The 12,986-nt window shown below is 49.6% G+C and overlaps 1 protein-coding gene across 6 annotated transcripts in view; it reads left to right on the forward strand.

Moving 5' to 3' along the window:
* Window positions 1-12,986, forward strand: part of PITPNM2 (phosphatidylinositol transfer protein membrane associated 2) — a 97,317-nt gene that overhangs the window by 31,237 nt on the left and 53,094 nt on the right. For all 6 annotated transcript variants that reach the window (XM_056859228.1, XM_056859229.1, XM_056859230.1 and 3 more), the window contains one exon: window positions 3,418-3,513. In XM_056859228.1, the coding sequence (XP_056715206.1) occupies window positions 3,418-3,513 (96 nt within the window). The remainder of the gene's footprint in view (window positions 1-3,417; window positions 3,514-12,986) is intronic.

Genomic DNA, 12,986 nt, shown 5'->3' on the forward strand with positions numbered 1-12,986 from the left:
AGGGTCACTGAGGGTGTGGGGGGAGATAGCTGTGAATTTCCTACATTGTGCAGGGGGTTGGACTAGATGACCCCAGTGGTACCTTCCAACTTTATGATTCTATCTGCCGGCAAAAGACCCTTCTTGATTGTCAGTAGATAAACCCTATCCCCTTTTCCTCCATGCTCACCCCAGCCTACTTTTAAAAACATAAGAATGTAAGAAAGGCCATGCTGGAGCAGTCCAAGGTCCACCAAGTCCAGCAGTCTGTTCACACAGGGGCCAACCAGGTGCCTCTAGGAAGCCCACAAGCAAGACGACTGCAGCAACATTATTCTGCCTGCGTTCCACAGCACCTAATATAATAGGCATGCTCCTCTGATCCTGGAGAGAATAGGTATGCATCATGACTAGTATCCATTTTGATTAGTAGCCATGAATAGCCCAATTCTCCATGGACATGTCCACACCCCTCTTAAAGCCTTCCAATTTTGGAAGCTGCTGCTTTGTTGTTTCCTTGTGCATGCCTTTAGATGAAGGCTGCTGCTGGGTTGGGGAGCAGGGAAGGTAGGATAAGTTTCGAGCAATAGCCTGTGCTCAAATGTTTGAGAAACACTGGCTTAGTAGCCAGAGGTATTTACCTCCCATAGATATTTGCACAAAGTGGTGTATGCATCTGGCACAGAACAGAAGTAACCATTGGAATGCCCATTGCAAACTGTATGAGATTTAGGACTGTCCTGCCAACCATCATCCTGTACATAGAAGCCGTGGCCGGCAGATGTGTTGCTCTGCATCTGACTCAGGCAATGGGAAACTCTTGGCATCTCCCTGGACCTCAGCATCTTGCACATGTCAGCAAAAGGCTCCCTTTTTGTTTTAAGCTGGATCCGTTTCGCCGGGGAAGGCAGTGAGAGAAGCAAATGGTAATGATTCAAAGTCTGTATTGACTGGGCGTTATTGTCGAATTCCAAAAGACCAATGTTTTTGCATCTGTGGAACATCTGCTCTGGAGGACTTCAACCACTTCTTAAATTGAATGCCCTCTATATGTGGAACCTAGGGCTAAATTTCTTGCTGGGTTGGTTTCTGTCCTAGTGCTGAGAAACTAGTATTTTTGTTAAAAGATAACGATGGGTTTGTTTCTTATAGAACTGCCCTGTATACTCTGGTGGCAAAGAAAATAAGGTCCCATATGGTTGCTAAGGGATCTGATCCTTCAAGTTGATTTTAGTGGTCGCTAGGTCCCATTCGATCTCGATGGAAGTTGGTTTCAGGGAGCTGGCTCAAGGTTGACTCAGCCTTCCATCCTTCCGAGGTCGGTAAAATGAGGACCCAGCTTGCTGGGGGTAAAGGGAAGATGACTGGGGAAGGCACTGGCAAACCACCCCCTAAACAAAGTCTGCCTAGTAAACATCAGGATGTGACGTCACCCCATGGGTGAGGAATGACCCGGTGCTTGCACAGGGGACCTTTACCTTTAGGTCCCATTGGCCGATTGGGACACCACCACAATTTTTAGTTATTATTTTTTGTTGTTGTTTCTGTATGCATCGATTTAGCATAGTTTTATTATGTATATTTATTATTAATCCACAGTTTTATTAACCTAGTATTTCCTTTTATTATGTATCTGTGGTATCCTTGACATGTTTGTAATGGCCTATGGCTAAATGCAAATAAAACAATTCAGCCTAAGTCTGGGAAGTACATCACAAGGGTATTTTAATCTTCACCTGAGCTAGGTACGGAAAAACCGCTGCACTCCGCAGAACCACTGAGGTTTCCAGCCGATTGGGAGGAGGGAGCGGGTGCTCCGTGTTTGCGGCTTGATCGGTCTTACGTTGTCTAAGTGAGACCCCTGGTGTAAGCAGGGGCCCTTGTTACAAGTCCGCCGGTATTATTATCTGCTCTATTTTTAGCACCTATTATGTGAGGACCTTTGACGTCAGTCTGGAGTGATCTAGCTGCGTCTTGTCAATCACCCTACTGCCTTATTCCCAGAGGGATGGAGTGGGATAGACAACTGCTATAGAGTGAATGCTGAAGCCATAATTAGCCTTGCCACTGATCCTTGGGGGTGGGGTCAATGGCCTTCCACATGACAGTTAGTAAAATTAGAATCCCAAAGTGGTTGGCTGGCATGCTTGTCCTTCTTTTGGTGGCACTATAATAAATAAATAGGTTTTCATGCTGCAACGTCTTTTAACGTGAGCCGCAGGTTGTCTTTCAGTGGCTTGATGTGAATTTAACAACCTCTGGCCCTTTCGCTGTCTTTATTAAGGGAGATGTGGCTGTTGGTATTTAGCGTGGATTCCCTCATCTTGTTATCCGTTACCAGACATCAGAGAGCGGAAATTGAGAAGAAAAAATCAGAATCAGCTTTAGGGAGCCAGTGTGGTGTAGTGGTTATTAGCGGTGGTTTGGAGCAGTGGACTCTAATCTGGAAAACCGGATTTGATTCCCCACGCTTCCACATGAGCGGCAGACGCTAATCTGGTGAACCAGGTTGGTTTCTCCACTGCTACACATGAAGCCAGCTGGGTGACCTTGGGCTAGTCACATCTCTGTTAGAGCTCTCTCAGCCTCACCTACCTCACAGGGTGTCTGTTGTGGGGAGGGGAAGGGAAGGTGATTGTAAGCCAGTTTGATTCTTCCTTAAGCGGTGGAGAAAATAAAACCATATAAAAACCAACTCCTCTTCTTCTTCTAGAGCTGGGGGAAGCCGGATATCTGCAAGGTCCTCAAAACTGTCACAGTTCATAGGGCGAAATGATACTCCATGCACAGTTGTACCATTCTATCTCTGGATAGGTTTAATTTTAATTTGAAAAGCCACCTCGGGACTTGTGGTACGCATAGAGACCAGGCTGAAGAGACTCCCCCCACCATTCCCAGCCTTTTCCTGTCCTGAAACAACCAATGGAGCCTGTTTTCTTTGCTGGGGAAACTTGCTTATAGCCCTCAGCACACATAAGATTCCCTGGTACTGCAAACAGCAGCTCCCCAGGGCCTGAGGAACAGCTCTGGGTGACTCAAAAACTTGCAGATTTTTTCCCTAGTGTAACAAACTGGTTTTTTCCCCCCTGTCGCGGTGACTTTGGAGGGGAATGTTTACAACCAGGTGACTTCCTTTTCTAATTGCCAACCTGAAAACTGAAATGATTTTACACATCCTCCCAACGCTTATAAATAGCTGCCCTTTGGAAACAGCAGCCCGGGATTGCCGAGCGTGGTGCTCTGGCATCTCGAACAATAAACATCGCTGGGAGGAAAGTTTGACATCACAGCGACATCACAGGGCATGCTGTGTGTTAACACTTAGGGGATGGGTTTTCGGCAGGACTGCCCAACTGTATCTTTGCCGCAAAGGGTACGCACAGACTGCCTCGCTTTCAGCCCTTGACTTATGCCACAAATCCTGTCTGTTTCTCCTAGCAAGCCCCTCGCGCCATAGCATCTCGGATTGGAGGATGGAGAGCATCGCAAGAGATTCAGACGAGAGCTCGGATGACGAGTTTTTCGACGCGCACGGTAGGTGGAGCAAAATAGGAGCAGCCGCTGAATCGGGCTGGGTGTGAACATTCTGTACACATCTGTGCTCACACGGGAGTGTATGTGTGAGACAGAAAAACTGTCTCTTCTCATTTGAAACTGTGTCACATTAGTAGCAGAAGCTGGTCGGCACACACGATCGAAAGCCGACGTGTGCTTTTTTCCTCGGCAGGTCGTTCTACTTAATGTGGGTACTTTTCATGCTCGCTGTGATACGTCTATGAATTTAAGTGTGTGTTCGTTTTCTTGTGGAGAAGACTCAAAAATTTCTGTTCGATGCCAAAAAAACCCCCAACCTTCTGGTGGTAAAAACAGAAAAATAATTGGTTCTTGTAGGTTATCCGGGCTGTGTAACCGTGGTCTTGCTATTTTCTTTCCTGACGTTTCGCCCGCAGCTGTGGCAGGCATAATTATCAGCAATTGCTGTGTTTTTATGGCACCCCAAAACCTGCAGCCCAAGACAGGTTGTCTCGTGGTGGGGTCAGCCCTGTTTTCTAGGTACATTGAGCTTGCGGCCAGTACACGTTGCGTTTCATTATGGCATACAGTGTTGGAAGATCTCTGTTTGCTAATGCGAAAAAGCTGTGACTGTAGTCAGCAACTTGCCTGCTGGGTGTAATGCAGTCGTCTTTCCGTTTAGATAGATTAGTAAGAAGATTATCATTGAAGGCCATAATAGCGGTGCACAGTGGTTAGAATATTAGGCTTAGGCAAGGCAGGCCAGGATTCACTAGACAACTCTGGATCAGCCGCTGCCTCTCGTCACCATCCTGTTTGATTTTTGAAGTATCTAAAAATACTAGCCGTAGTACAACCATAAGGGGAAAAAAATCATCCAGCCCTCTCAGCAGGTTTAGAATCTGAACTCCCCGGACCAAAAATCACACATGCAATGTAAAGAGCAGGAGGGCTGAAGTGTGATCATAAAGCAGCTCTTCTTCACAGCCCCCAGTCGATTCAGAAACCTGTTTCAAGTGTATTTCAAGTTGCTTGTTTAATCACAGGCCAGAAATGCAGTCCTTGCACGTTTAGAACAAGGTGGTGGAGGCTAATCTGGTGAGCCAGGCTGGTTTCCCCACTCCTCCATATGAAGCCAACAGGGTAACCAACTCTTCTTCTTCCTCCTCTTCCTCTTCTTCTTCCTCCTCCTCCTCTTCCTCCTCTTCCTCTTCCTCTTCCTCCTCCTCCTCCTTCTCCTCCAAACTTGCAAATGTCGTGGGCTGATCAGTGCCACCTGCAGCCGGATTCAGACTAGCGGAATTCTCCTTGAGAGCCCTTTTCAAAGCTGAAGGAGGAAAGACACATTTGTACTGAATGCAGCCAGGGTGCTTCTAAACCAACCAACACATTTTGGGAAGTGGAGCCCCTATTTGCCAAAACCTCTTGGTCCCGGTCCAACCGGAACATCTGCACTTGCTTTATTGAAATAAACGGAGATAACTCTCCATTAAAATGTGAAGCTTTTGGCTGAAAGGCTGGGTATAAATTTTGCTAATAAATTTATTTAAATATAAATTAAAATTTACTTTTGAGAAGACTCTCAGCGAAGCGACGCACCATTATTACCGGTAAATAGCATTTTGATTTTATCTGGGCATCTGATTGTCCCTGTTGCTTGGGGTTCCCCCTGACTGTTTGGATAGAGGCAATCATAAAGGAACATACCACATTCTAGAGCTAGATTTAGCTCTTTAACATGGCATTACAGTGTCACAAAAGGAGCTTATTTATTTATTTATTTATTTCATGTTATAAGTGCTTTAGGAGCCCCATGGCGCAGAGTGATAAGCTGCATTACTGCAGTCAAAAGCTCTGCTCACGACCTGAGTTCTATCCCCACGGAAGTCGGTTTCAGGTTGCCGGCTGTCAGGCTGCTATCTCGGTTTCGTTATTGCCTCTGTCTCTGTGCTGTATTGTCTGCCCCCCAAGGTCGCATGCCTAAGCCTAAGCCTGGGAACTCAGCTCCTGGGAAACTGTATTCCTGCGTGTAATCTCCCGCCTTTCCTGCCTTATAATATCTCCCAGCTAGTGAGCCTTTCATAGCTGTCATTTTATTCGTTTGCACTGTATGCCTATTTGATCAGTAAAATCCACCTGTTTGGACTCTATACGACTTTGTGGTGATTTCTGGTTCTGTGGGCCAAGGGCTGACATTATGACAGCTATCACACATCTTCACCATTCTCCTAGCCAGGCTGGAGCCCAGGGGGGTTCGCCTGCCACTTGGATGGGAGCTGTGCAGCTCTCCAGGTGATTTACTACCCTGGAGCCCTTCTCAGAGGACCCTACTCTGTTACAGGACTTAATTGCTGAACTTTTCCGGACGAACCGAGAGGTTTGCCGCTTGAGGGGACTGGTACACGCGCAGTGGCAATCTCTTACAGGACGTCTCTGGATGTTAACATCGGAGGATACTGATGCTCGTTTAGATCTTCAGGACTTGGATCAATTACTGGACGATGCCCGATTGGCGACTGAGGATTTACAAATATTAACTGGACTTTTGGATAATCTTATTTCTCGACAAACTCTTTCTACCATGGCGGGAGCCCCACCGGAGGGTTTTTCCCTGATCCCGGATGCGGCCAGCTGCCAGGCTGAGGCCAAGCGAGTCGCTATTAGCACCGCTCTTCTCCTTGTGGAATGTACAAAAGACACCCCGGTAGCCACCTTGGCTCAAGTTTTGACCCCGACGTTTGGAGCCGAGGCATCCGCACTGGCGGTTCGAGTACAACCTCTGCTGGGCGGGGAACCTGACCCCATACTCTTGCTCCTCGAGACAGAACTTTTGCCACGCATTACGGCAGAGGCTGCCCTAAGACTTGAGAACGCCAAAGTTCTTGCGGATCAGCAAGCCGCCGAAGCGGCTAGGGTCGCAAGAGAGAGAGAGGCGGCGGAAGCAGCCAGGGCGGCTGCAGCAAGGAATCAGGCGAACGTGGACACGCGCCCCAAGGACTATGTACTGGGACTATCAGGTCTCACCTTTTCCCCGGCGTTTGTCCCGTCGCGTACGACCCAACGCGCACGCCGTTTGGCTGACCGACGTCGAGACTCAGATGAGTCTGAAGACGAGGATTTATATGGGGATAGCTCTCAATGGGCCACGAGCTTCCGAACCAGTAAGCCTCATCTTACTGGGGGCCCAAGTGAGGAGGTTCATCTTTTACGAGCCCAGAATCGGGAGCTCTCCGACCGTGTGGATCAACTCCAAGAAGTAATGGAACTTATGCTTCACGAGAACAGGCAATTACAACAAACCCTGATAGCTCAGAGACAGCCCGTTCCGATACCGGGTCAGGCGGTACCCGTACAACCACCCGCTAATGTGCCTGCTCCACCCTTACCTCCTGGAGCTCCTGTTGCTCCTCCGCTCCGACCACCCGTGCAACCACCTGCTAATGTGCCTGCTCCACCCTTGCCTCCTGGAGCTCCTGTTGCTCCTCCGCCCGGACCACCCGTGCAACCGGGTCAGCCCGCGCCCGGCCCTTGGAAGCAACTCAAATTGAGGACTACGTATGACGGATCTCTTGAGACTTTGCCTTGTTTCTTGCATCAAGTGGACAGTTATATGCGAGAACAAGGTCAACTTTTCCCCACGGAAGATAGCCGGGTGCGGTACGTAGCTTCCCTCCTGACAGGCAAAGCGGCTGACTGGATGGTCCTCCAGTTTGACACCCGCTCTCGTGCGATTCGTTCCCTCAACAACTTCATGACTGCCCTGAGAAGGAGGTTTGAAGACCCCTTCCTGGGAGAAAGAGCCAAAACGGAACTTTTACAATTAAAACAAGGCTCTGCTACAGTTCGGGAATTTGCCGATGAATTTCAGCGACTGGCAAGTAAAATTGTAGGTTGGCCCGAGACCACCCTAATCCATCATTTCAGGGAAGCCTTGCATCCTGACATTCTGAACTGGTCTTACATGCGGGGCGATCCCGATACCCTCGAAGGCTGGATCCTATTAGCCGAGGAAGTGGAAAGCCGCCGCCGCTTTATTTCTCTCGTCCGTCAAAAGCACAAGGAGAAGGGCACCCAAAAGCCTCAACCCAAGGCACCACTGCTCGTCCCACGAAATCCCTCACGTCCGCTCCAGGAACGTGAAGTCCGATTTCAGAGGGGTGCCTGTCTTACATGCGGAGAAATGGGCCACTTTGCAGCCGTTTGCCCACGCCGCCAGGAATTATTTCGTCCCAGCACGACAACCCGCGCCCGAGGTCGTCCACCACGCAGAGGCACCGCGGCCACCCGCAGCGCAGCTCCGGGAAGGCCCACACCCTCTGCACTCCATGCCGGGGACCCAGCCTCCCTGCCTGCTTCCAACGACCCCGCCGGGTCTCGGATTACAAGTGCCCCATTGGGGGACAGCTTTCCCTCTTCGGATGAGGAAAACCCTTGGATTTCTCCAGCCTTAAACCTGGAATCTCCCCTCGACTTGTCAAAAAACGGCTCCGGTCTGTGGTGAATGGAGCATCTCCACAGACCTCTCAGGATCTTCCTATCAAACCGAATGCTCCTACCAAAATCAAAGAAGTGGACTCCACCGTCTACGTAGATGCAGTTTTACAACAACTTAACGGAGGTCCACAAATCCCCGTCAAAGCACTAATTGACTCCGGTTGCTGTCGCACTCTCATAAGCGAAGCCACGTTTGCTGCCCTCAGAGCCGACTCAGAGGCTTTACCCGCCCCCGTCCAATTTGCTCAAATGGACGGGAGCCAATTCCAGGGGGGTCCAGTTGATCATCGCACCATAGGGGTGGCAATGGGAATTGGTTCCCACTGGGAACAAATAGACTTCACTATAGCCCCTATCCGATTTGAAGTGGTCTTGGGAATTAACTGGATTAAAGGACATAGTCCCAGTATTGATTGGGAAACAGACACTATTTCTTTCGCTAGTCCCACCTGCGACCAGCATCGGCAAAACTTTGCTCTGCCATTTCCGCCCGTTCCAGCGTTAACCTCTACTGCCCCAGTACCACCGGCTCTACCCGCTGTATACCGGGACTTTGAAGATGTCTTCGACCTTAAGGAATGTGATGCCTTACCCCCCCACCGGGCCTCAGACTGTGCGATTGAAGTAGTAAAGGACTGCACATTAACCAAAAGTAAGATTTACCCTATGAGCGCTTCCGAGCGCACTGTCCTCCGGGACTTTTTGGACAAAAACCTCGCCAGAGGGTTCATTCGCCCTTCGAATGCCCCAAACTCGGCCCCCGCGTTTTTCGTCCGGAAAAAAGAGGGCGACCTTCGCCTGTGCATTGACTTCAGAAAGCTCAATGCGGTTACCCAGACCAACGCCTATCCTATCCCATTAATATCGGATATTTTGGGACAATTACAGGAAGGCCGTGTGTTCTCTAAATTAGACTTGGTGGAAGCCTACTACCGAGTCCGTATCCGCGAAGGAGATGAACACCTCACTGCCTTCTCTAGCTGTTTCGGAATGTATGAATTCCTTGTAATGCCGTTCGGATTAAAAGGGGCCCCGGGGGTCTTCATGCAACTCATCAATGAAATCCTACATGACCTTCTATATCGTGGGGTGGTGGTCTACTTAGATGACATTCTCATTTATTCGAAAACTATGGACGAGCATGTGACTCTGGTCAGAGAAGTTCTACAACGCCTGCGTAACCATCAACTGTTCGCTAAACTAGCTAAGTGTGAATTTCACCAAAGCAAACTCACGTTTTTGGGATACATCATCTCCCACCAAGGTCTTCGCATGGACCCCGCCAAAGTCCAAGCCGTCCTCGATTGGACTCCCCCCACCAACCGTAAGCAAGTACAGCAATTTCTGGGATTTGCAAACTTCTATCGGGGATTCATCCCTAACTTCGCCCAAGTGGCTCTACCCATTACGGACCTGCTGAAAACTAAAGGAAAAGTAAGCTCGGCTGCCTTGCCCTCCGCAAAGATCCTATGGACTGAGCAATGCCAAGCCGCCTTTCTGGCCCTCAAACGCCTCTTCACTTCGGAGCCGGTGCTACGGCACCCAGACCCAAATCAAATGTTCATTGTGCAAGTCGATGCTTCCGATGTAGCCATGGGAGGGGCTCTCCTCCAGCAAGGACCGGACGGTCTTCTTCACCCTTGCGCTTACTTTTCAAAAAAATTTGCGCACGCTCAATTAAACTGGCCCATCTGGGAGAAAGAGGCCTCTGCAGTTCATCATGCACTGACTTTATGGCGGCAATTCTTGGAAGGGTCTAAAATACCCTTTGAAGTTTGGACCGATCACAAAAATCTAGCTGCCCTCACGGGGTCCCATAAGCTATCGGCGAAACAACAACGGTGGGCGGAGTTCTTTGCTCAGTTCCGTTTCACCCTGAAGCACGTCCCTGGGAAGCAGAACGTTCTCGCGGATGCCCTCTCCCGTTTACCACAATATCCGGTAAAACTCGAAAGACCCACCAACTCTCTATTCACCCCTATGCAACGTGGGGCCCTACCTATGCTGGCTGTGCAAACCCGATCCCAGCATCAACACACCTCGCAAGCTCCGCCAGCCCAACCGGCTGCCCAGCCGCCACCGCAACAGACCGGAGTTCCCGCCCCTCCTACCCCTCCGACCGCTCAGCCGCCTGCAGTCTGCGCGCCGCCACACGTAAGCACTAGCCCTATAACTATTTCTCAGATCTCCAAAACCGACGGGGGGGCTCCCTCCAAACTCCCCATCTCCGAATCCTTTTTAACTGTCCTTCGGGACCAGTGCCTTTTAGAACGTTCCGCTCATACCCTACCTCCTGGTGTTTTGGAACAAGGGGGGTCCTGGTACAAAGACTCAAAATTGTATGTACCCAAAGCTCTCCGGAAGGACGTTTTACATTTAGCTCATGGAGCCAAAACAGCTGGGCACTTTGGGTTTCTGAAGACCCTTCACTTATTGCGCAGACAGTTCTGGTGGGGGGGAATGCGTTCCGACATTGACTCCTTCATCCGCAGCTGTCCCGTTTGTGCCGCTGCGAAACGATCGCAGGGCAAACCCCCGGGTCTGCTACAACCTCTTGAAACGCCCAGCAAACCTTGGGAAGTGATCGCTATGGACTTCATGACTGATCTCCCTCTCAGTGGGGGTAAAACTGTGTTGTGGGTTGTTACTGATTTGTTTTCTAAGCAAATACATTTGATTCCATGTGCAGGGATCCCCTCTGCTCAGAAACTAGCCCGCCTCTTCGTGACGCATATATTTCGTTTACATTCGTTTCCGCGTAAAATAATTTGTGACCGCGGAAGTGGTTTCGTTTCTAAGTTTTGGAAAGCTTTCCTCAAGTTGGTGGGGGTGGAACAGGGATTGTCTAGTGCATACCATCCTCAAACTGATGGTCAAACTGAACGTGTCAATGCTGTACTCGAATGTTATTTGCGTTGTTATGTTAACTACCACCAGGATAACTGGGTGGAACTGCTACCTTTAGCAGAATATGCCTACAATAATGCCATGCATCAATCCACAGGTTTTAGCCCGTTTTTTGCTGTGTATGGACAAGATTTCAGTCCCATCGTTCCTACAGATGATGTAGAGGGGGAGGGGAACCCCGACATTGCCTCCTGGGCACACGCCCTCCGTACCACTTGGCCCTGGCTCGTTAGCAACCTCGACCGGGCCAAACGTAAATACAAAGCGCAAGCTGACAAACATCGCTCCCCCGGGGGTGATCTGCAAGTGGGTGCTTTGGTTTACCTTTCCACCAAAAACCTCCGGTCCACCCAACCGTGCCATAAACTCAGCGCCAAATTCATTGGCCCTTTCCCCATTACTCGGGTCATAAACCCTGTCACAGTGGAACTGGCTCTCCCCAAATCTTTGAGGCGTGTGCATCCTGTTTTCCACATAAGCCTCCTCAAACCCCATGTTGCTTCTCCACGGTGGCATCCGGACCCACCGCCTGCGCAACCCATCATGGTGGGGGGGGAAGAACACTTCGAAGTCTCCAAGATCCTTGACTCCCGTATTCACCATGGTACTCTCCAGTATCTAGTTCGTTGGAAACATTTCCCCCCTGCCTATGACGAATGGGTGCGCGCACGAGATGTCTCCGCCCCCGACCTCATTGACGCCTTTCACATTGCTTACCCGAACAGGCCAGCCCCCTTGCGAACTGGGAGGGGGCCTTGAGGGGAGCAGAATGTCAGGCTGCTATCTCGGTTTCGTTATTGCCTCTGTCTCTGTGCTGTATTGTCTGCCCCCCAAGGTCGCATGCCTAAGCCTAAGCCTGGGAACTCAGCTCCTGGGAAACTGTATTCCTGCGTGTAATCTCCCGCCTTTCCTGCCTTATAATATCTCCCAGCTAGTGAGCCTTTCATAGCTGTCATTTTATTCGTTTGCACTGTATGCCTATTTGATCAGTAAAATCCACCTGTTTGGACTCTATACGACTTTGTGGTGATTTCTGGTTCTGTGGGCCAAGGGCTGACACCGGCTCAAGGTTGACTCAGCCTTCCGTCCTTCGGAGGTCGGTAAAATGAGCACCCAGCTTGCTGGGGGTAAAGGGAAGATGACTTGTTTGTGACTTCCTAGAGGCACCTGGTTTGCCACTGTGTGAACAGACTGCTGGACTTGATGGGACTTGGTCTGATCCAGCAGGGCCTTTCTTATGACTGGGGAAGGCCCTGGCAAACCACCCCGTAAACAAAGTCTGCCTAGTAAACGTCAGGATGTGACATCACCCCATGGGTCAGGAATGACCCGGTGTTTGCACAGGGGACTACCTTTACTTTTTAAAAGTGCTTTACATTTTTAACAGCCTGCTCGTACACATGTTTACTCGACAGAAAGTCTCACTGACTTCAGCAGGTCTTTCTCCCAATTATGAATGCCTAGGAAAGGCTCCTTCGTGTCTTTTTATCTCTGCAGCAACTCTCTGATAGGTCCACATAAAAGAAGATTTCAATACTCCACAGCTTCTCATATAAACACATTTGGTGGTAGCAGGAGAAGCTGCTTCTGCCAGAACCCTCAGACCACTATAAAATGGTCATTGAAAAAAGACATGCCTCATTGTCTCCACCTCTCCCATGGAACATGGGCAGAGTCTCTCTAGATATAGGATTTTTTGGATTTGTCATCCAGTAATGCTGAGGGCATAGCCTCACATCTTGCCAGAGTGAAGGCTCTCCTAATTCGGTGGGCTTCAAGTTGTGAAAGATAAGGGGCCGGGGCCATAATATGTTGAGATTTCATAGGGGACCTGAAACCTGGTGCATGAGACAGTTTCTTATGTTTGTTGTTGGGCCACTTTTGAATGTCATGACAAACTCCTGTTTGTCCACGACAGATAGAAACACAAGTTGTTGCTGTGTTTGCTCGCCCCGTCCGGCCTCCCCCATTCCTTTCAAAACCTCAACCCCCCCCCACTTCCTAAAAAATAAGACCAGTCTGTTTGTCATGCCTCTGCTTAAACACTGTATGGAAAGTAACTACTCACAGATAATGGAAATCTAAATCACCCA

The sequence above is a fragment of the Euleptes europaea genome, chromosome 13 (assembly GCF_029931775.1).
Source record: "Euleptes europaea isolate rEulEur1 chromosome 13, rEulEur1.hap1, whole genome shotgun sequence".
In the NCBI taxonomy this organism is placed as follows: domain Eukaryota; kingdom Metazoa; phylum Chordata; class Lepidosauria; order Squamata; family Sphaerodactylidae; genus Euleptes; species Euleptes europaea.